Source organism: Chiroxiphia lanceolata, chromosome 9 (genome assembly GCF_009829145.1).
Source record: "Chiroxiphia lanceolata isolate bChiLan1 chromosome 9, bChiLan1.pri, whole genome shotgun sequence".
In the NCBI taxonomy this organism is placed as follows: Eukaryota; Metazoa; Chordata; class Aves; order Passeriformes; family Pipridae; genus Chiroxiphia; species Chiroxiphia lanceolata.
Window position 1 is genome coordinate 26,691,539 of NC_045645.1, and position 23,135 is coordinate 26,714,673.

At 54.5% G+C, this 23,135-nt stretch overlaps 1 protein-coding gene across 8 annotated transcripts in view; it reads right to left on the reverse strand.

The window, feature by feature from the left end:
- CACNA1E (calcium voltage-gated channel subunit alpha1 E) overlaps nt 1-23,135 on the reverse strand; it is a 111,556-nt gene that overhangs the window by 14,349 nt on the left and 74,072 nt on the right. For 5 of the 8 annotated variants that reach the window (XM_032696120.1, XM_032696115.1, XM_032696116.1 and 2 more), the window contains 19 exons: nt 22,025-22,630; nt 21,654-21,928; nt 20,863-21,022; nt 20,189-20,318; nt 19,577-19,636; nt 19,150-19,256; nt 15,208-15,219; nt 13,746-13,842; nt 12,465-12,625; nt 11,931-12,068; nt 11,177-11,378; nt 10,814-10,978; nt 10,223-10,333; nt 9,191-9,274; nt 8,983-9,108; nt 8,721-8,786; nt 6,685-6,776; nt 6,376-6,541; nt 6,081-6,208 (listed from right to left, as the gene is read on the reverse strand). In XM_032696120.1, the coding sequence (XP_032552011.1) occupies nt 6,081-6,208; nt 6,376-6,541; nt 6,685-6,776; nt 8,721-8,786; nt 8,983-9,108; nt 9,191-9,274; nt 10,223-10,333; nt 10,814-10,978; nt 11,177-11,378; nt 11,931-12,068; nt 12,465-12,625; nt 13,746-13,842; nt 15,208-15,219; nt 19,150-19,256; nt 19,577-19,636; nt 20,189-20,318; nt 20,863-21,022; nt 21,654-21,928; nt 22,025-22,630 (2,886 nt within the window). Of the gene's footprint in view, nt 1-3,505; nt 3,603-6,080; nt 6,209-6,375; nt 6,542-6,684; nt 6,777-8,720; nt 8,787-8,982; nt 9,109-9,190; nt 9,275-10,222; nt 10,334-10,813; nt 10,979-11,176; nt 11,379-11,930; nt 12,069-12,464; nt 12,626-13,745; nt 13,843-15,207; nt 15,220-19,149; nt 19,257-19,576; nt 19,637-20,188; nt 20,319-20,862; nt 21,023-21,653; nt 21,929-22,024; nt 22,631-23,135 lie in introns of all 8 variants that reach the window. The other 3 variants (XM_032696114.1, XM_032696121.1, XM_032696117.1) reach the window with 1 other exon arrangement.

Sequence of the window (23,135 nt, forward strand, 5' to 3'; positions counted from 1 at the left end):
AACCCATAGCCGGAAGGCTGTGTATCCCCAGCTCGTGGGGTCTATGCAATTGGGAGGCAGCATCTTGCATAGAAGGCAGTGGGCCAGGGTCACTTGTCAAAGGAAGATGCCCAGTTGCTTCCGTCTGGCTCTGCGGATGGACCACTTTCCCACCATGCACCAGTGCAAAAGGCATGCTGAAATCGGCTGAAAAAACAAAACCGGGAGGAAAAGTTGTACATGCCATGCTCCCGCCCTGGCTCTCTCCCACATGCGGCTGCAAGTTCCACCAGGTTGGAGTTTAAAGAGTCTCAGCAGAGGCAGCTGTTTGGGCCTTCCAACATTGGGGTTCGTTTGGGTTTCCCAAGGGAGGCAGGTATGGCAGGCCCCCACCTCGCGCTCCTCTGCTCCATGAGGACCTGCCTAGGACTGCTGCAGTGAGGAATACTACTAACAACAGGCCACCTGGTGATGCCTTGAGCCCTCTGCCAGGCTGAGATATTTGGGCTGTGTCTCCCTCTCTCTGCACATCCACATTTCCCAGGGATCCTGGGCTCGGCCACCTCTTCTTCCCCTCGTGCCAGGCTTCTGTCCTGCACTGAAAGGTTCGGGATGCTTAATGGGCAAAGGCAACCTCACAGTGACAAAGGCATGAACCCTTACAGCTGGGCTGGGAAGATGCTGCTGGAGAGGAGCCCACCTCAGCCGGGGTGGCCTGGGAGAGAGGGCACTGCTGAAAAATTAAGCACCTCCACAGGATCTTTGCTTCTTCCCTAGAACGTTCTCAGAGCAGTGTGGAAGAGGGAGAAGATATCTCCTCAGGGAGTACCTGTGGTCTGGAAGCAGACTCCTGGCCAAAGAGGCCCCACCAAGATAAATTCTGACAGTTCAAATGTGAAGCAGAGATGGTGATGTCCCTCAGCATGAGCTGTTTGGGGTACAGGCATAGAACAGGCTGGACCATCCCCTTTGATCCCTAACATACCTAAGTGGGTGGAAAAGAGGATTGATAACAACACTGCAGAACATTAAGTGGGATGATCAAGAGGAAATATCCAGATCCAGGAGTCTGTAAGCAGCGCCTTGGCAGAGCTGGATATGCACTGACTCAAGGTGTCTGAAGATGAGATGACTTGGAAATTTTCGTGCATTAATTTAGTGCTAAAAGGAAGCAAGACAGTGATCTTCCACCCACCCTTCCTGGTAAGGGGGATTTTAGGGTACCCAGCACATGACAGGCACTGTCTTTCATATTGAGATTCTCTGCACAACGAAGGAGGAATAGATTCCTGTGACAGGAGTTTTGCATCGGTGACCAAGAAGGACTGCACGAGAACTGCACTTTGCTGCTCCTCAGAGCAGAGACCTTAAAGCTTTTTGAGCAGCACAGCTGTGCCCTGAAACTACTTCCCCATGGAGTGAAGCACTGGTAGGCACATGGAATGACATCCCTCTGAACAGGAAGGCTCCAAACAGCTGATCCAAGCACAGGAACATCCTTGATGCGACAGCTGACCCATCTACCCACGTCTGGACGGAGATGTGACCCATGGCTACAGCACAAGGTGGCCTTTAAAACCAGCAGGGACTAATGGCTTAGTCCTGGTCCTCAGAGAACCCTGTGAGTGATAGAGGAGGAAACTGGGGGGACCTCTCTCCTCCTGTGGTTAGAAAATAAGTACTGTGCCATAGCAGGCTGTTAGGAAAAGCAAGTGATGTGAGAGTAGATTCAGGAATAGGTGATGTCCACAGGGACATCATCTGTGGAGCATTCTCCCAGCAGGCAGGGCAGGCTCACTGAATTGAAAGGAGTGCAAGTTGGGTTGGCATTTTGGGATCTGACAAGATGCAACAACCACGTGGGTTTTCTTTCATCAGTTGCCTTTTGGGAATTGTTCCAGGGCAGTCAGAATCCCTGAAAAGCTCTTGTGTCCTTGAAATACCTCATGCACAGTGAGGAGGAGACCAAGGTAACACAATGAAGAGATGGGGATGGTCTCCCTCGTGACAACAGCAGCTGTTCTCAGTACCCTTGGCTTCCACCTTACCTTGAGTTTATCCACCTGCACTGTTCTGCCCATCCACAGTCAGCAGAAATCTCAGAATGCTCCAGAGCTCCCTCTTCCTAGGAAGCATTACAGGTACCCCTTTAAGCACCAGGTGATCCAGCTTAGGAGACCAGTGTCTGCCAGCGGAGCCCTGTTGATAACGAGAAAGACTAACAACTCCTCCCAAAGGTGTCTTCTGTCTGCAGGGACCTGGGCAAGTGTCCTCAGCAAAGGTGCCATCCTTTGCCAGGAATGCAACAGACAAGAGGGGAAAGACTTCAAGGAGCTCTTCCTGGAGCAGATGAGCCATCTGAGATTCTTGCAAGAAATTTCCTGTCCCTAAATACCTCTTTCTAATGACTGAGCACCCAAGCCTTGTCTTGCTTGCTCTGCTTTGCCTCTTTGGTGGTGCATCATCCCCACATCCAGATGTGGAGGGTGACAGACCTGTTCTAGGGATGCTGAGTGAAAGAAGCTTTTCTGATGTTTCAAGAAGGATGTGGCAACTACACTATGCTGCACCAAGGAATCCTCTTCTTCTGCAGAGCCAAGATCAAAGGCCAGAGGCATCTGAGCTTCCCTCGCACATCTCAGATGCTGTAAGGGATGCAGAAGGAAGAGCAAGTTCTACGATTCATTCTTTCATGCCATGGCATAGGTCATGGCACTACAGGGAAAGTGGCAGGTACAGGATTTTGCTCAGCTGCCATCCCAAAGTAAAATTTAAAAAAAAAAAGGTGCAAGTCAGTGAGACACATGGAGAGCAAATCACTGCCGTGGACTCATGGCCAGCAGCTGAGAGCTTGGCTCAAGATAAGGGAGAGGAGCTGTTGAGCTCCAGAGATGTGCCCTGGTGTCACCACCTCCCAGGCAGATCCAGCAACCCGTGGGCAAGACTAGCAAAAGCCCTGCTCCCCAGACACATGGTTGGTTGTCTTCCAAAGTGCCACACTTGAGAAAGGGTCTGTTGGGTACAGCACAGCATCCCCCAGGGAGAGGGGTCACCCTGGCCTCCCCATCCTCCCCCCAGCCCTCACTCCCCAAAACAACAGTGAAGTCCCCAACATCCTCCAGCCTTCGCTCCCCCGCTTCCCTCCCCAGGAGCAAACCACATCTAAGCCCCACAAAAAACTCCCTGTCCCACGTGAGGTACTTTGAGAAGCCGAGCAGGGATGGCGGCGTTTGGCCTGGCACCCTTCGGGGCTCTCTGCGCCGGTGGAACTGGGGTGGGGGGCTGGCTGGGGGACGCAATTTGTCAAAACCCACCCCAGGAGGCTCTGAGCCCCCCCGGCCCCGCTCATGCCTCCCCTCGAGGGGAACAGCTGCTGGCTCTGGGAGGCAGTGGACCTCTTTAAACTCGAAGGAAAGCAACGTCAGGGTTCCCTGGGGAGGCGCGGTGGCGGTGGAGCGGGGGGGGGGAAGGAGGGGTGGATGGTGCGTCCCGTGGCCAGGTTGTGGCGGAGGACTGGGAGGCAAACCTTGCACGCCACCCTGTAGGGGCAGTTCTCTCCTAGGCCCAGAGGAGGCGAGATCACCCGTACTAATTTGTACATATCCTTATACGAGATCCTGCCGCTGCAAAGGAAGCACAGGTGGGTTAATAGGACACTGAGAGGGAGGAGGGGAGGATGGAGAGCTTAACCGGGGGATGCTGGGGCCACCTGTGGGGTAAGACCCCCAGGAGCACACGGCTCTTCTCCTTCTGGCTCTGTCAGACCCAGAGAGGGGAAAGCTGTGAGCATCAGCTACTATCTTCTCCACCATGAGAGTCAGCTCATATCTCCTCACATTGTCCCATCTTCACCCCGGAGAAGGACAGTTCTGGTGGTGAACACCACTCCATCACCCTTCCTCATCGTGCCCCTGATCCCTACGCCTGGTGGGAGAGGGCTGGGATTTTAGACAGGATGAGCCTGCAGCTTGGCTGGGTTCTCGCCACCACAAGCCCTTCTGATGGAGCTGTGTCCCATCACATCAACAGAGACCCTGCCCTCACACAGCCAACTCTCTGGGCCTCACAAGGTCCCAGGGAAGTTGGCAGCTGAGCCACTTGACTCCAATATCTGGGGAACCTGAGATGGGGAGAGATAATGTGACCAGCTGGTGGCTGTGGCACTAGCACCTGGGTCTCTCACGGTCCAGTACTGTGCTTCGACCACCAGACCATGCTCTGCCAAGGGTACACATTATTAGAAGCAAACCTTCCCCTGCACACACCCCTTCTTGCCCACAGAAGCACACCTCCCCAGACCCGGTGCAGTCGTCGCAGGATATGGCCTGTATCCTCCTGCACCGCTGAAATATCAAAGCAGTTGTGGCAGAGAGCTGGCAGGAGAGGGTGCAGGGGCCGTTGGATGCTGAGCCTCCCACTCTACTCCAGACCAGAGCCCTTTGGGAAGCAGGACCCTGTGGGGTGGAAGTGCTGAGGTGCAGCGTGCTGCAGCCTCCCGGGCATCCTTGGACAAGTTTGGAGGGAAACCACGTGAGGAGGCAAAGAACAGCATCACCGCCCTACCCAGTGCCTTCGCCTCTGGTTTTCTCCTTGCTCGTCTCCCATCCCCTCCCCATTGCATGGAGAACCCAACCAGAACCCAACCATCTGGACAAAATTCATCCCTGAGCCCCCCTGCAGTTGGGTGTTCCCCCCATGAGACCTCCGTGGGATGGTCTCGGTGTCAGGAAGCAGAAATGCTGCCCCACTCAGGCACTGGGACCCGTTTGGATGTACTCACCCGTTCCTCACCCAGCACTGGAGGCCAGGGCTGCCCCGGCAGGCCCTGCACCACCAGCTCCTGTGCATGTCCCCTAACCACTGGCTACATACTATGACAAAAGAGCACAGCTTGCTCAGAAATCAGAGGGGCACATGGCTCAGACAGAACAGCCCAGACATGCTTTTACTGTGACTCTCCTGGAGAATGAGGCCACAAATATGGGGGGCAGAAGTGAATGAAGTACCTGGTGTGAAGAAACCCTTCCCAAGAGTCATGGGCGAGATGCCCCACCCTGAACATCTGAGGGTTTTACTGCTCTCACCTGCTCTTCTTTCTCTAGTTGCAGCTGATATTAGGCATAAAAAAATATCTTGGCTGTGGCTGGTCTTTTGAGGGGTAGGACATTAACAGTGGAGGCAGAGTCTCCAAAGGGAGCGTGTGTGTTTGCCAAGGGCTCTCCAGCTAAGATCACCCACGCTCTGCAGCAGCAGTAGTAGGTCATGGCTCCAAAGAGACTGTCCCTGGGCTGAGGGGGGAAGGAAGGGGCACCTAAGGCACCCTTGTGGTGTTGGGGCTGAGTGAAGGGCAAACATGCTCCTAGAGTTGCCAAGGGCTCCCCATTACACTAGGGATGCTTGAGACCACCCTAGGAGGAGGAGGAGTGGACAGCAAGCCCCCTGCAGTAGCAGCAGCAACAGCAGAGCCAAAGTCTGACCACCCACGGTATGTACAGCCACTGTGAGCCCATCCTGTTGCTGGGAACAGGCTGCTGCCTGCAAACAGGAGCCCTGCTCACCAGGGTCCTCATCAGCAAGGGCAAAAATGCAGGAAACAAAGTCCTCCCATCCCTAGAGGGGTGCGTGGGCTGGCCAGCATGGGAACACAGTTCCCCAAACAAGGTTCTCCGCAGGTGGCTTGGCAGGAGCTCAGCAGACCCCCAGCATCTCCCCACGGCTGGGAACAATCCCTGCTTGGCCCTGCTCTGATGTGGAGCCGTGGGTGCTGGGGACCAAGGGATGGAGCCAGACTCAGGGCAGAGGCATCCAGATGGTGCACAGGGAAAAGGAAGGAGGCTGAGAGGGATCTGCCCACTTGGGCAGGGAGGAGAGGAAGAGCAGGAACCTCCAGCTCTCAGGATAAACACCATGGCAAACCATGAACATCACCCAAGATGCCTGTGCCACCAGCCGTTGTAGGAACCAGCTTCTGCCCTTGGGTGACAGCAGACCACCCCTGACCATCCCAGGCAACACTGATGGTTCCAGTAGTAGAACACAGAGATGCTCATTTAAAACCAGCTCTGAGAGGTTGCTCAGGAGAGAAGGAGCTGGCTACATACCACGCTGCTCTGTCATACTCTGCCCAGATCCGGACAAACTCATCTAGATGGTGAGGTCCCAGGATGGAGGAATCCCTTGTCAGGTACTCAAAATTGTCCATGATGACTGCCACGAACAGGTTGAGCATCTAAATGGAAGGGAAAAAAGCAGAGAGAAAGGAAAGTGGGGGGGAGAGGGAGCAAAGAAGGGAAGGGAGAGAGAAGGAAGAGTGATTGTGGGAAGATGATGGAGATGACCCTGTGGCTGGGGTGCTGATGAGGGGGATCCCTAGGGCTCTTGGGGGAAGATACTAACCAGGAAGGAGCAGAAGAAGATGAAGGAGACGAAGTAAACGTAGGCCAGGTCGGTTCCACAGCGCTCATTCTCACTCTGCCCGGATGTTGCCGTCGTGTCTGGCTCACAGCCTTTACCCTCCAGGCAGGACAGCATGATCTCCTGCCATGCCTCTCCTGTGGCACTCCTGTGCCCAACATAGCCATTCTCAGCAGCTCATGGTGGCACAGGATGGAGTCAGGGCAGGATGCCCCTGGGAGAAATCTCACAACCCCCTGCCCAAATCAAACACCTCTGGCATGCAGAGGAGCATGTTCCATGGCTGCTTACCTGAAGAGGAGCATGAGGGAGCCCAGGAAGCTGCGGAAGTTGTTGTGTCGGTTGATGTGGCTTTCCTCATCCAGTTTGATATTGCCAAAAACCTACAGGAGGAAGAAAAATATCTCAGCTCTTCAGGCAAGAACTCTTCTGCCAGGGAAGCAGCTTCACATTCACATTCCCATGCCTGAAAACATTCAAGGCCAAGATGGACAGGGCTCTAACCTAGTTGAAGATGTCATTGCCATGGGGTTGGACAAGATGACCTTTACAATCCCTTCCAACCCAAACCATCTATAAGACTCTGATTCCACAGAAAGCACCCCAGCAAACACAGGCTGGTGCGCAGCCAGCGCGCCAAGGAGCTGGCACTAAGCAGCCATTGGGGAAGGGCTCTCCTCTCCTTGGCGGGGATTTACAGTGGGTGGCAAAGGCTGCGAGAGGCTGAGCTACCATGGAAACAGGAGCACAGAGGACCTGGGATCAACCGAGTCCAACCTCTCCACATCCACCCCTCTGCTGCGCTACAAGCGGCCTCTGAGCACGGCAAAGCACCCGGCTCTTCTGAGCGCACTGGAGGTGCAGGGACAAAGTCCCACCGCTGTGGGCAGGGGCTGGGTCGTGGTCCTGGGAACTCCCAGGAGCTTTTCCCTCAGTGGACAAATGGTCTGTGACGCTGGAGTCAGGCACAGCGGTGCAAACAAGGCAGGGAAGGGCTCAGGGAGGGTGGGACAGACAGACTGCTAAGCTGCCACGGACAGCCAGACACTTGGCACTACCATTCCCAGGGCCAAGAGAGGCAACAAAGCCACAAACATGGACAATATTCTAATAATGACCCACAGCCAAGGCCATGGAAAGACATAACGAACATTCATAAAGTGCCTCAAACAGGAAAAATGTGCTGTTATTACTGTTAAATATTTATTCCCCTTTCCCTGAACCTAAAAATACACTAGCTGCAGAGTATTTTTTCCCTGTACAGGTTTTTTGGAATGTGTAATTGTAGAATATTTTCTGCCTCCAGCTATTTTGCTCAAATAACACCCACAGACTTTACTGCTTGGGGATTTGTTCACAATGGTGTTAAGAAAAAAAAATAAAATAAATCAAATACTACCACATGGCGGGGGGGGGGGGGGGCTGAGTCAGGTGGCGGCTGTTTAGCACAGAGAACACCTGGAGCTGGTGCTGAGATGTGTAGGGCAGAGCAGCAAAAACCAGCCACGGGACTCTCGGGGCGGGAGAGAGGGGGTGGAAGATCCTAAACACCAGCGCTGCCAAAAACCTGCCTGTCCTGGCAGCGCATGTCAGGCATTAGGTACTGCAGCAGCTCATCAGGCAGCTCCACAACCCAAGTGTTCGTTGTCAAAGGTGCTTTGTCAGATCCTCAGCGTGGGATTTAGTCACCGCAGAAGTGAGGCGGCCCCGTGGCACATGCAGAGCTGAGCATTTTAGCTCACGTGCTTCTTATTTACCAGTTGGAGCCTGGAAAGCTGCTGTCTCCCCATGCTCTGCAGACCTCCCACCAGTTGGTGGGTCATCACAGGGCTCTAAGCAGGAGTGCCCAAGCAGCAGCACAGCTACAACATAAAGCCTTTGAGGAGGGATGAGGTGGACAATTGGGTTGCAGGGATCACTGCTGTGATCCAGCCGTTCCGATGGGAAAGACAAAAGGCTGCTCACCCGGTCCCTCAGGCACAGAATCAGTCCCTGGGGGCTGTCTAGTCAGAGATTTAGTAGCTGCTAAACAGAGGCGGGGATTTGCCAGCAGCCACTACACAGGGTGCCCAACTGAGTCCGCAAGGCCACATCTCCAAAGGTCCAAGTTGGGAAGGCAGCTGCAGAGCAAGACTGAACAATCCCATGGCAGTTTCCCCAGGGCACGTGGCTCTGCAGCTCCCAAACAAGCTGTTCCACCCTCAGGACCTTCTCGGACACCGTGACCAAGTGAGGCAATGACAGGCAGGCACAAGGCTTGCTCCTGTGTGTACTGCTGAGGACATGCCGGTGCAGGCTGTCCATGCCAGAGGGATGTCTGCGCTCACCTGCATCCCAATGATGGCATAGATGAAGAAAAGCATGGCGATCAGGAGGCAGACATAGGGGAGCGCCTGCAAGAGAAGCAGATGAGTCATCCCATCATTTATCACAGGTCCAGCTCCAGAGGAGTACACAAAGCACAGTGGGCAGGTAAGCTGTGCCCATCCATCTCTCCTACGAGCCAACAAGACCTTGGGAACAGCCTGCACTTGGGAGCAGCACCACATCACTGTGGCCTGGGTGGAGATCACGGCACATGAGACTTACCTTGAAGGACTGCACAAATGTCCAGAGGAGGATGCGGATGGTGTAACCCTGGCGGAGCAGCTTGATGAGCCGAGCAGCCCGGAAAAGCTTCAGGAAGCTCATGTTGAAACTGCTGGTGTTCACCAGCTGGGAGGAGATGAGAGAGTCAGAGGGAGGTGGGAACCCCCAGGGCCATGCTACACCCTGCTGCTCCCAGCCCCTGCCTCACCTTGGTGTCTGTCAGGATGATCTCCGTAATGCTGCCGATGACGGTGATGAAATCAAAGATGTTCCAGGTGTCCCGGAAATAATTCTGCAAAAGGAAGGAAAGAGGGAACGTGGATTTGAACTCAGGGATGGCAGTCTGAAAGGCGCTGGGCCACAGGCCAAAGCTGCTCATGGACAACCATGGAGACCTTGCAGCCCATTTGTATGCAGCCAGGGTCCGGAATACCGTCCTTTGTCTGAGACAGTGGCAGACCTGAGCATGTCTGCAGCAAGCAGCTTCTCCTGGGAGATGATTCATACATCCAACAGGCCACCCTAGCAAATGGGAGCAAGAAAAGTAGCCACAGACAGTCTAGGTCAGGCTGTAACAGCTTATCATGCCAGCTCTCACAGCCAGGAGGCTGCTTTGCCCTCTTCTTCATGGGCACCTGGACCCACCTCAACCCTGCTCTTTGTGCAGCAGCTGGTGCAAGACCAAACATGGCTGGTGAGACTGGGAGCAAGGAGGGTAGCTAGGAACCCTGCTGCTAGTGGACCTTATCTCCCATAAGCAGGAAAGCGTAGGTGGATGCAAGGCAGTCCATGGTTTTAAATCTTAAGTGAGCAGCTGGGGACTTGAGGACAGTGAATCAGGCAAGAAAGTTTCACTGATTCTCAGATCTGATCCAAATAATACAGCCCAAGGGCAGCAGCGCATCTCCTGACCCTCTGGGGACAAGGGACCACAGCCACCAGCACATGCAGCAGCAGTTGGCCTAAACAGAGCCGTGGTACAGCACATACATGGTCCAGGCACCAGAGTACAGCAGAAACAAGGCAAGAAGTAAAGCAGCAGTGTGGCTTCACCCAGCAGCATCCAGTAGTGGGAAGTATAAGGAGAACCAAAGGAGCAAATCCACCCTAAAAGCAGCTCTCAGGCCAAGATCCAAAATAAGCAGCAAGAACCTCACATTATTAACACCTTCCCCCTGTGATCTGTGTGCTGCCAAAGTCCAAATTAACACCCTTGTAAAGAACAGGAGCAGCCACTTACCAGGAAGCCAAAAGCAATGATCTTGAGGACGCACTCCAAGGAAAACACCATGGTAAAGGCGATGTTCAGGTACTTCAGGGCCAGCTCATAGGTGTATGGAGCAGAGTAGTACTGATGGAAACAGAGAGACATTGCTAGCCAGGAGGGGGCCTGCCAGCCCTGATAAGCTGATAGATCTGATGTGGTCATGTTTATTGCTCTGGCTGCATCAAGACTTCCTTTCTTTCTCCACCCAGGACAAATCTGTGGTGGTCCATGTTCCTTGCCCTGGGGGTCTCAAGAACATCTCCTCCTTACTTCTCTACCCCTCTCCCAGGAAAGCTGCCTCTCCTTCTAAACAGGAGGCAGACAGTAAATTCAGATCTGTCTCCACCAGTTAAGAGGTCCAGATAGTTTGGGTCATCTCACTTAGAAAAGATGTCACCTCCAGTTTGGGGCATGTGGTGTTTAAAAGTGCCTATGCCAAGGGAACACATGCTCGGACTCTGCCTCAAAGCATCTCCACGACCAAAACACCCTCTGGTCTCACCCTGATTGATCCTCCTTCTCCCCACTGCTCCAACCAGGACAGGCTCACTCTGACCAGCTCACCTTCATCATCAGCACCACGGTGTTCAGTGCTATCATGGCCATGATGGTGTACTCGAAGGACGGGGACACCACGAAGTGCCAGACGCGGTACTGGAAGGTGTGTCGGTTCTGGGGCATGTACCGCGTCAGGGGCTTGGCACTGATGGCAAAGTCAATGCAGGCCCTCTGGAACAAAACAACGTGCATCACAACCTGGCTGATGGAGACAGGGGGGGACAGTGGCTGCCACATTTCTTTCCTTCATGATCTGAGAAGGCGCGTGGCCTGCGGGTTTCTTACACCCTTTCAATACCTGGGCAGCTCCAAGTTCCCAAACTGCAAAAAACCCACGGAAGCATCTTCTTCCCCCCTTCCAGACTGTACCTCGTTCTTCTCCAGACTGCACTCCTCCATCATTTTGTCTCCTTGCTCTTGGAACGTAATGATGATGAGAGCCACGAAAATGTTGACGAAGAAGAAAGGGAAGACCACAAAATAGACGACGTAAAAAATGGACATCTCCATGCGGTTGCTGCGGCTGGGCCCACGGTCCTCCTCCGTCACGTCCACCGAATGCTGCAGCACCCTGTGGGCAGACAGGTGAAGAAAAGCAACCAGAGGTAGGTCCTTCAGGGCTGCCCCCATGTGGCACTTCCAATGGGACTCCCTCTGTACAGCCAGCTCTGTCTGTCCCCCCTTGTGCAATGACAAGGTAAAGCTCTGTCCTAATCTGCTTTCAAGACCTTTCTAAGTAGCTACAGCTTGTTTTACGGTGTTTTGACTGTGCCTCTGATGGAAAATGGATTTTCCTGTGGTCTACACACAGAGAATAATACTGCCCAAGCTCACATGATCATGTAGAGAGATCTATTCCTATGGTCATCTCTAATATTGACCTAAAATGTATCGCAGGGCCACAGAGAAGAAAGGATTATCCCTTATTCACTCCTTAAGGAAGAAGCTAACTCCAGCCACGGCCCCAGCCTCATAGGGGAGCTAAAAGCCCTTTTGTCTTGATATAATTTCTCATTGTTCCTCTCCTCCTTCCTGCCCAGCAGTTCCTCTCTCAGTCCCACCTGGGATCCAATGGGGATGTGATCACCCCCATTCAAAGGGACAGACAGAGAAGAATACTCACTGGGGCCAACCCTCGCCAGTGGAGACTGTGAACAGGGTGAGCAAAGCCCAGATGATATTGTCGTAGTGAAACTCATGGCGCTTCCATTCCCGGCATTTCACCTCCATCTTGTTCTTCTCATGGTCCACGTAGTTCCCTCTGCAAGGTTGGGAGAGAGCAATGGCCTTGTTTTTTACACTGCCAGACTAAAGGATGGTGGGTGTAAACCCTGAGGGAAGAGTGTGTGTGCAGTGAGGGGCACCTCTCCTCCTGCAGGGATGGAGGGAGAAATGGGGAGAAGCTGGATAACAACCGTGAGGAAGCAGAGAAGGGGAAGGCAAAACAGAAGAGAGAAGGAGGAAAGAGCAGGAGCAAAATAAGGGTCTCTGCATCCCATGGAAGGATGTGCAGTGTTGACACAGCAATGAGGCAGAGCTCATCTCATGCCATCCAACCCAAGAGATACAGCCAAGAGTGAGTCATGACCAAGGACTTAACTGGGAACCACAGCAGACATTACCCAGAGGTGTCAAGCAGCATCAACAGGGAACCTACATGCAGTCCTTCTGTGTGTCCTTAGAGCTGTCAGTGCAGTAGAAAAACTTCCCCTTGAAGAGCTGGACGGCAATAACAGCAAAGATGAACATGAAGAGCTTGTAGACAATGAGGATGTTGAAGACATTCTTGAGGGATGTCACGACGCAGTCAAAGACAGCCTGCAGGAGAGGGCAGAGCTCACCTTGGGGAACCTGCAGTCCTGGCAAAGGGCAGGACCAAAAACAAGCTGTCATGTGGAAAGGCATTTCCCACTCCTGGTGGGGAAAGGAGGAAAAAAGCTGGGCCTTCTCCCAGGAGCTATTTTATAAAGGAGGTTAACACCAGAGTGCCCACAGCACACATGTAGGCACCATGCAGCCCCCGGAGCAGCACCAGGGATGGATGTTTGTATCCTCAGTGTTCTCTGCAACCAAGGTAGCAGACAGGGGACCATCCTAATGATGCAATTAGCAGCACTCAGGACTAATCAGTAAACATTTTGTTGTTTTGCATCACCCCAAATAACAAGGCAGAGCAAACACCTCTGCCTGCAGCAGCAGCATCTCCCTTAGTGCTCTCAGCCCTAGTTCTCACAGCACTTTATGTGAAGAATGTCCATATCCCTGTTTCATGGTGGAGTCAGGCATTTCCTGAAATGAATTGACATGGGCTGAATCCATCCACTGATCATGAAGAAAAGCTGGTGTCAAACCCCATGTTACTCTGTTTCATTCATCAGACAAATAACCACATGTAAATAAAAAACAGGGCTGCCCCAGTCTCTTTCTCCTTTCTGTCTCTATACCCCAGCAGCTAAGGTAGGGAAATCCATAATCCTACCTGTGCCACAGGAATAATCCCACTATTGAGATGGGAAATATCCCTCCAGTGCAACACCATGGCAGCATAGCACATAAAACCCGAAGTCCTTTGCAAGCTGCTCCGGAGAAAAAGATCATAAACTCTGGAAAGAGATTTGAGCTCTCCAAAACCAGGACAATCTACTTTTCAGGACAGCATCTGGGTTTTGCTGCCTTGCACCCACTCAAGCCCCACTGGTAGAGGAACTACCTCTGACACCTTGCAGAGGTCTGGGCTTGCTTTTAATAACTCACTGCATCTCCAGATATGAAGCAGCCTGCAGGGTGCTGTGGTTGAAAACAGGGCTCCTAAAGCACACCCAAAGCTTTGAAAACAACTTGTTCACTGCCCACGAGCAAATTGATGTGCGTGGTCCCTGACCCACCATTCCCTGCAGGAGAAGAAGACAGGTGTAAGGCAGGAGATGGGGGTTGTTACCTTCAGCTTGGGCAGTCGCTTGATGGTTTTCAGAGGCCTCAAGACCCGCAGCACACGGAGAGACTTGATGGTCTTGATATCCCGGCCCTTGTTGGTCCTACCACGTCGGAGGGAGGCACACACACCCAAAAATGGAACGGAGAGACAATAACCTTGTAGACCTGGATGCTCTGGGGGTTTAAACTGCTGACAACACCCCCCCCAGCACGTGTGAAGGTGGGAACAGGAGGGGCACAAACGTGTGAATGCTGAGTGCTCAGCCCACCTAAACACATCTCCTCCAACACCCGCACTGACAGCTGGTAGAGATGAAAAATGAAGCAGTGCTCTCCTCCTCGGGATTAGCACCTTTCCCCTTTGCTGGGGAGCAGTGACCTTAACAAACCCCTCTGTGCGGGAAGCCGGGGCTGGGGCAGGCAATGCCAGACTTTCAGGGTAAAGGCAGTACAAGGAGCTTCCCTACTACAGGCATGTGCCTTTTGCAGGTGGGGCTTGCACAAGGCCCCCACCATTGCAAATTGTCTTCTACTGTTACTACTAGTTGCAAGAAATTAATAATAAAATGAGGGAGATGTACTCAATGGGACCTACATTGTCAGAGAAACTGATGCCCCATCCCTGGAGGTATTCTAGGCAAGGCTGGATGGGGCCCTGAGTAACCTGGTCTAGTAGAAGGTGTTCCTACCCAAGGCAGCAGGGTTGGACCCTTGGAAGGGTCTCAAAGGTCTCCACAGACTGGGGCTGCACTTGCCTCCACCCAAAGTCAGCTGAGGAAGAGCTTACTGGTAGAATTACTGAGGAAAGACCCTTCATGACCCTCATTTCTTGAATATGATGATTATTCCCAACCACAATACCAGGGGTTTTTTCTTATGTTTTCACTGCCCACGGACTAGATCTCAGGATGGAGCAGAGATCCTGGTGAAGGTGGCACAGCTTGGATCCACCAGGCACCCTCAAAAAACATCAAGGAAATGACTTGCAACAACAGATGCTCCCAATTACACGGCTCCTCTGCTAGGGTTAATGCAACAGGGAGCACAATAATGGGCTTAATCGTTAAGAGATGTAAACAAAACCACTAATTAATAGCCCTCCCTGGGAGCACAGCCCCACACATGCATGGGAAGCAACTGTATAAACAGCTCTGGGACTCACTTTACACCTCCTAGTTCCTGTTTTGCTCATTATCAGGGGCCTGGGCATCTGACTCAGGGCTGGGGTGAGGATTTGGGGGTAGTGCTCAGCTGGTGCAAGCTGCCACCAAGGACAGCTCAACTGCAGTGATTAACTAAGGAGGGATCTCTTCAGACCTCAGGGGTGCCTGCACAGCAGTGTACTGCAGTCTCTGCAAATGCAGCTAAGGGTCAGCACTGGCACTGGACAGACCAACATCCATCTGCACCCGTCCCCCTGTGCTCCCCAGATCACCATCCCACAATATCCCAACCACCATAGTTACCCCAAAGCATTCCTGTCGGCGATCCAGCCCAGCAGCCACCAAACAGCACCAGCAGAGAGAGGGAAAAAGAGAGAAAAGAGGAAGAAGGTAAGAAAAGCATCAGGGAAGCTGCACAGCGACAACTGCAGCCTCTCAGGTACGGGGACCCTGTGGCAGCTGTCCATCACCCCATGCTTAGGTTGAAAGGCACGATGAGTAGACCACACTGTGTCCTTCAGGATGGGGCATATTTCCAGGGAGAGACTCATCCAGCAAGCCAGGAGATCCTGCCCTCCCTGCTGGAGGTGTTGGGTTGGGGGCACATAGCAAAAGCTCTGCTGCAAGAGAAACCTGCAGAGAACAGGACACTGGGCAACAGCAGGTGGGTTCATGGTCCTCCTTAGCCAAGAGTTGAGGGGAGACCTCAAGAGTCAGCCCCAACCAGCCAAAGGTAGGTGCTTCCAAGGGAACCTACCTTCAAAGCCACAATAGTTCCCATCCAAACTCTGCCAAATCACCTCCATCGAGAAATCCACTGATTAAGAGCCTGAATTGCAGCACAGAATCTCCTGCAACCCAGCAGGACACTCACTTGGACAAGCCAAGGTGGGCTACAAGGTCCTTAGCTGTAACCAAACCTCTGGCCCTGTTTGAGCTGAATCCCTGCCATGTGCACACAGAGCACTCAGCGCCGCAGGCAAAGCCTACAGGTCAAACATTTCTTAAAACACATAAAAGTAACCCCAGACCCTGGCTGCATGTTAGTCCAACAGGTGGAAGGTCTGTTGAAAAGGGGATAGTTTAACTTTGCAGCACTTCTCTGGTGGGACCTCTGTCCTGGCCAGCCTCACACCAGGTTATTCTGCAGTATGTAGGGGTCCCTCTTGCTTCCAGACACTGATGTCAACTGGCAGAAGGAGATGCTGCTCTGCAAGGAAAGAGGCACCTCTGCTGGGCACCTGCCCTTGCTCACCAGGTAAGAAGAGGGCTACACACTGACCACTCAACCTCCCCACCACCTCTGGGCAGCTGTGCAGAGCCACGAGCGAGTACCACTCCACTGCACTGTGCCTCCTCAGAGGGTGCCACAGGAGGCATAAGTGAGCAGGGTCTTTAGTGATGGTTCTGGTTATTCCAGCTAACTGAATTTGAACTCTTTGGAGATTTACGGCTTTTTATTCAGGCTGTGTATGGATTGATGTATTAGCTCTCCACGTGGAGAGCTATGGATGAGCCGAGACGGCCTCTTGCTCAGGATGCACAGGCTCTGAGGGAGCAATGGACAAGCCATGATGGCACAGGAGGAGATGGCTTTATGGGTGGGCTCCTGCTTACTGGTGATTTCGATGTGGCACCAACAATCAGCAGATGATGTTGGCACCACCGGACCAGCTCAAAGACCTCCTGGTGTGCCCACAGCCACACAGGACCCCTGTGGGAAAACCAAACCACACAGCGGAGGCAAAATGGGGCAGAAAATTGCCATGGCACGTCCCAGCACTTCTACTGGGAAGTGCTGGACTCAGTCACCAGCTGCTCTCATCCAGGTAATTGCTGCAGCCGCTCCACGGCCATCACTGCCGACCCAGCACCATGGAGGAGAGGAGAGGGAGTACGAGAAGGAGGACAATCACCCCACCCGAGACCCACATCAGAGAGCTCATGGAGGGACAAAAAAAGGAGATGGATTCAAGCATCACCACCAGAGTTTTCCCGTCAAGACCAGGAGGGAGGGTGGGAGGGAGGGTGTCAGGCTGGGACACGTAGACCTGGTGAACATCCTGCAGCTCCAGGGGGTGTGGCAGTGATGGGTTGCCAAGAGGAGAGGCAGGTGTTCTTATAAATGCTTTATAATGTATAAACCCATCAGAAATCGCCATGGATCCTTTGTTCCCCTCACTCCCAAAGCCATGAGATCATCTCCTCCAGCGGGAGCCACCGTTGGAGGCGGGGAGATGGACAATCCTGCAGGTTTACATTATAAAGAGCCCCTGCCCACGACACAAGCAACTCAGTATCTACCCAGCTATGGCTACAAGAGTGAGCAGGCGACATCGATGCTTGCTGCAAACGGATGTGGAGATGCCAGGGCCTTCTCCATGGGAAGGGGTTCTGTGCCACAGCCCATGGCGGTGATCACCCTCGAGAATTCAGCTGCCCCATGCCCAGAGGGAGCATGGGTGGAGGCAGGCAGGTGACAAGCAGGGCTGGAAGGAACACGGTAGCTTCCCCACATGCTCAGTGCTGGACCCTGCTAGCTCCCAGGGCAATCCCAGGAGTTGGGCCACCTTTGTGGGGTGGGGGCAAGGGGACAGCAAACACAGATTACTGTACTGTTAGCACTGGTGAGGACACTCATCCACCCAGGAGCAGGCTGAGCCATCAACCTATGCTCCTTCAGCCATCAAAAGTCTTGATGGAAGGAAAAGGCCTTGGAAGGAAAAGGCTCCCTTGTCCTCCACTAAAGATCCTCAAACTATTCAGTGCATCTTCAGGCAGGTGATGCCCTTGAGCCCTGCCAGACGTGGTCTGAGGGGCTGCCCTGGCAGAGGAGGGATCAGCCAGATCCCAAAGATGCCTGATCCACCCTTGTGGTGGCCTGGGTGGCCTCCCGGGGGCTCAGAGCATTGTCCCCAGCCAGCAAACTTGCCCCATGCCCCTTACCCATGCCAGGGTCTGCAGTCATCCCCCTGCCCTGCCCAGGGGCTGGTTCATCCCCAGGCTGTGTGAGCTGAATTCTCCCATGCTCTTCCCGAGGAGAGAGCAGGGGCTGAAAGCACCGGGCAAGGAATGGGGTGAGGAGGGTGAGGAAGGCAAAAGCAACGAGCCAGGGAGGGTGCAAGTGGGCGAGAACCAGGAGAAGGAGCTGCCGCCCAGTCTGGGGTGAGATGGGAGGGATGGATTACGGGCTGTAATCCATCGAGCGACCTCGGGGCTCCGACACAGTCGCCCCAAGAGCCTCGCACGGTACCTGAGCTGTGGACAAGGACAAGGCTCCAGTCTGCGTGGCTGCCAGGCCCTCCCCTCTCACCAGCACTAACGCCACCGCCGCCAGTGTCAGAGGCACAAAGAGAGAACAACAGCGTGACAAAGGAGCCCGAGCCTCTCCTCTCTTCTCCTCTCCCTCCTCAGGCACCAGCAGGGCACCACAGCAGCCCTGGGGCCTGTGAGCATCACCTTGGCACCACGTATCCCTCCCTGTGCTCACGCTGCATCACCTGCCCCAACCAGCAGCACACAGGAGGGCAGAGCAGCATGAAACTCATCCCTGGGTGCTCCTCCCCTCCAGGGCGCAGGCACCACAGACATCCCGGTACCTGCAGGTGCCACAAGCTTGGTTCCAGAGCCCAACCACAAGGTGATGCTCAGCGAGGACACACTGCAGGCCAAGCACACAGCACAGCACCCTGCCCTCGCTGTGGTGCTGCAGAGGCTGCTGGCACAAACCCCACCGGCCACATCCCCATCCCTGCAGGGCTCCAGAGCAACACTCCCTCTCAGAGCAGAGGAAAAGTCATCAGCCAGGAGGAACCATTTCCAGCACAAACACGTTCAGAGGGCAGCTCCACCCTGCTGGCTACTGCTTCTGCTGTCTCTGTGCACCCCAAGATGCACAGCAAGTGTATAGCTCCAGCTCTGCCACCCTTAGGTTTTCTCCCCTCTCTAACAGCCCCTTCTGCTTTGTTTCAAATCTACTTTCACCATCAACCTCTTTCTAGCACCTCCAGCTCGCCTTGCCTTGCTCCCTGCCTGCTTGCTCACCAGCATTTGACAAAAAAGGAGAAACACATCTCTGGAGCAGCCCCACACCACTGCCAGGAGCCATCCCAGAAGCAGAGCAGAAGGGTGCAGAGAAACAAAAAAAAACAAAGTCAGGGTCTAGTAGCCATAAGACACAGCTGCATTCTTTTCCCACCACAGCCAAGGGAAGGCAGGGAGCTGAAAAGGATGGTGGCCACTTACGCCAAGGCAAAAGCCACCAGTGCTCCCACCACAACAATGAAATCCAGGATGTTCCAGAGGTCTCGGAAGTAGGAGCCGTCCTGCAGGATCAAGCCTTGATCAATCATCTGGAGGGGAGAAACAGAGAGAAAAACAGGCAAGGAATGAGCAGCTCAGACATCAAGTAGAAGCAGCAACTGGTAGGACAAGCTGGGGAGTAGCAGACTCATCCCTGTGTCCTGGGTATAGGTCAAGGAGCATCATATTTGTGTGGAAGCCTGGAGGCTGATAAAACTGGTGCTGAGCATTCTGGACTCCCACTGCTGAGAACCAAACTTTAGGGTCTCTGCCACCCAGATTTAGGACCAGAACTGAAAAACTGAGCTATTTCCCATCCCCTGCAAGGATGCTGCTGGTCTCAGCACCCACAGCCTGCAAGGGCTCTTACCTTGATAACCATCTCAAAGGTGAAGACGCCAGTGAAGACATAGTCAAAATACCTCAGGACCTGCAGAGAGAGGTCACGGGTGCTCTGCAGCTGCTGCCAAGCAAACAGGCCCACTTGTACCCACCTAGACCCCGCTATCACCCCACACCGTGGCTCGCCTGGCTCAGGTGTAGACAGAGGGTTGGTTTCCTTGCCCCAAACCCAGCCTGTTCCCTAAGAGTTCAGTACAGTCATAAACCCAGCCTGCGTAGGCAGAAGGGAATAATTTCCTGCATATGGCACAAGTGGCTCGGGACTCATGCTGTGAGCTGGAATCGTGTGTCTCCACGCCAGTGCCTGTGAACACCAGCATCTAAAGTAGTTTAAGCTACTTTACTGCTGACAAGGTGCCCTGGTCTGCAGCCCGGGCTCTAAACCCCTCGTGTGGGAAGCTGGGGTTTACAAAGGAAGGTGATGAGGAAGAAGCCAGACTCCATGGCACAGTGCAGGTGCTGCCACCAGCTGCCCTGATTCCCTGTCCCACACGTGCCCCACCACAGAAGCTAAAATTCTACAGGACCTCTGCCTGCACTGCCCTGCGGGACAGGGGGAGCGGGAGAGGGTTGCAATCACTTTGTTGCGGTCGGAGTTGGTAAGGACGGGATCCTCGGCCGCCAGGGCGATGCTGCTGGCGGCGATCACCAGGAGGATGCACATCTCGAAGTAGCGCAGGTTCACAATGTAGTGGCAGGCCCTCCGCACCCTGTGGGGACACAGCCCGACACCCCGACCTGTGAGCCCCCGGCAGGCCCCAGCCACGGCCCACGCGCAAAACCCACCCCACGTCACCGCCTTCCAGGGCGGAAAGATGGGCAGCAAAGTCCGAGGAGCAAGAGAAGGGAGCCCAGGGTGAATCTGGGCTTGCCGACCCCTTTGCTTGGCTGTCCCATCCACCCAGACACCCCACAGCCAGGTAGGGAAAGTCTCTGAGAAATTGGGGTGCTTATTCTTCCAGGCTGTTGGAGCTGGGGAAGAGCTACAGGGGAGTATAAAACTGCAGATAAATATAACAAGTAACGAGTAAAAATCCCAACTAGCCACCAGCAGTTGGGAGAGAAGGCCAAGAGTGTGGCTGGCACAGAGGGAGAGCATTGTGGGGCCTGGGGAACACCACAGCTGGTTATCAAGACTGGGAGATATTCAGACTCCCTCCCACGGGGATTCCCTGTTTTTGGTGATGTCAAGGTATCTTTCCCCTTGCAGCCCTTCCCAGCCCTGGGGCTCCTATAATCCAAAAAATGTCTCACGGGTTGGTAGTGCTGAAGATGAACATGGAGCTGTGTGGCACCATCGCTTTGCCTGTCTCGCTTTTTTCCTTCTTCCGCTTCTTCTTCTCCATTTCCTCCTCATCCTCTTTGGTCTCGGCCTCCTTTAAGGGGCTGGCTTCACCATCTGTCTTGTTGCTAACTGCAGGAAAGCGAGAACCTTTGCCCAGCCTTGCACCCAGACAGCACCCTGGGGTGTCCCTGCCACATACAGGCACAAGCAAACACCCTGACTCCCGCTTTAAATCCCTGTGCTGTTATGGGGAGAGGGACCCCCACCTCTCAGACGGAAATAAAAAGAGACGAGCTGCTGGGACGAAGCAGACGAAATGGGGTTTAACAAGGCCAGTTTTCACCATGCTGTTTAATTAATAACACTGTTTAAAGCAGTTCCCCTTGACAGCGAGAATGCTGTTAAGGTGTTTTGAGAGGCAGCAAGCTGGTGGAGGCTGTGCACGTGTCAGGAAAAACAGGGAATGAGAGTGTTTTGCCCAGGCGGAGAGGAAGGGGGAATGAGGAATCAGATGAAGGGGTGGATGGGAAGAAGGTGAGGAAGGGACATGGTCCCCAGGGGATGGTGGCACATCAGCATTACATTTGGGGCTCCCCTGTGAAACCAGGGTGCTGGGGGGAGGTGCTCCAAGGAGCAGCAAAGAAATCCCCCCCCTCCAGTTGACGGATGTGGACAGGAAAAGCCATGCAAGCGGCTTTCCATCCCCACAGGGTCCCCGAGGGCTGGGACAGGGGTTCAGGAAAGAGAGATGGGTCCTCACTCTGTACCACAGCGGAGTCGTGGACATCGATCATGATGGTGGTGCTCTCCGTGGCCTTCTCGGTGTTGGGGGTGATGGAGGAGAGGTCGGGCTCGCTCCGGCTGACGGTGCGACTGCCCTGCAGCAGCGCCTGCTCGCTGGTGTCCGGGCTGCTGCAGTCCTGCTCCGTCAGGTTGCCTGTCTTACCCCCGTGGGGCTCGGGGGCTGCATGTGGGGGGCTCCCCTTCTTGGCAGTCCCAATCAGATCAGCATCGCCGGCAGGGACCCCGTTTGTCCTGCAGGAGGGATGTGAGAGAAAACAAGGTGTGAGAGGATAGGGAGAGAGGATGAGGAGCTGTGGGAATGGCAAGATGCCCTCCCCAGTTACCAACCTGATGGACTCTCCGCTCGCCTCTGGCTCCGCCTGAATCAGCGCCTCAGCTGCGGCCACGTCCCCACGCCGGTCCCCATCCTGTGCCCCCTCCATGGTGCTGGCCTCCTCCAGACCCATCTCCTGGCTGGCCGAGCGGCTCCCCAAGATGCCAGCTTGCTCCTTCCCCTCCATCCGGGCTCTGCGGTGCCGGCTGCGCCGCTGGCTCTGCCTCATCCTGGCCCTATCCTCGACGCTGCCGCCTGCCCCGTCCTGCTCGCCCGGCTCACAGTTCCCATGGCATGATTTCTGCTGCCACATATCCTTGTCCCGCTTGGCCCGGGGCGATGGGCTCCTCCTGTCCTCACCGCCGCCGGGGTTGGCTCCCGGGACAGGCTGCTCCGGTCCTTCAGCCAGCGGCCGCTCGCCCTTGCCCTGCTCCTCGGCACATTTCTCCAGGGTGACGCCATCCCCGGGTTTCTTCCTGCGGAAGATGCTGGCGTGGGGGTTGATGAGGGGTGGCTCGTCCTTGTTGATGCCCTCCTGGCTGGACATCTGCATGTGCCGGCGCAGCTGGCTGGTGCGCTGCTCCCACACCGACATGTGGTGCCGCCGCCGCCGCTCCCGCCTGCGATGGGGCACAGCAAGGGGTCAGCATCCTGGCTGACCCCGCCTCCCACCAGGTGAAGCACCCGCCCCGGATTTAATCTGGGAATCCCAGGGAGAGGGAAATGCCACCACCAGGGTTACAGGCTGTGCTAAGACTTCATCAGCATCCCCCTGGTGCTGGCAGGGGCTGGAAACAGGGCTGAGACTGTACTTCTGGCCCCTTCAGAAGGCATCGGGCTGATGGATGACCAGCCCCAGCAGCCTCACTGCTGCCCTGAAGCTTTCTTGTCCAGCTTCTAGGAGCAGACAGCACCCTGGCTTGCCCTATCCCAGACAGGCAGGGACCACCTTCCTCTTGTGATTGCCTGGAGCCACCTTAAATATGGGCCAAGCCCTCTCGCTGCATACAGGGACCCCTTTTTGCCTCTCGCCAGCACATCCCGGGTAGGAAGCCTGCCCCGAGGCTTGGGGAGCAGCAATTTTGACTGTCTGCAGGGGAAGGAGCTGTACTGGGCTTCTCTGTG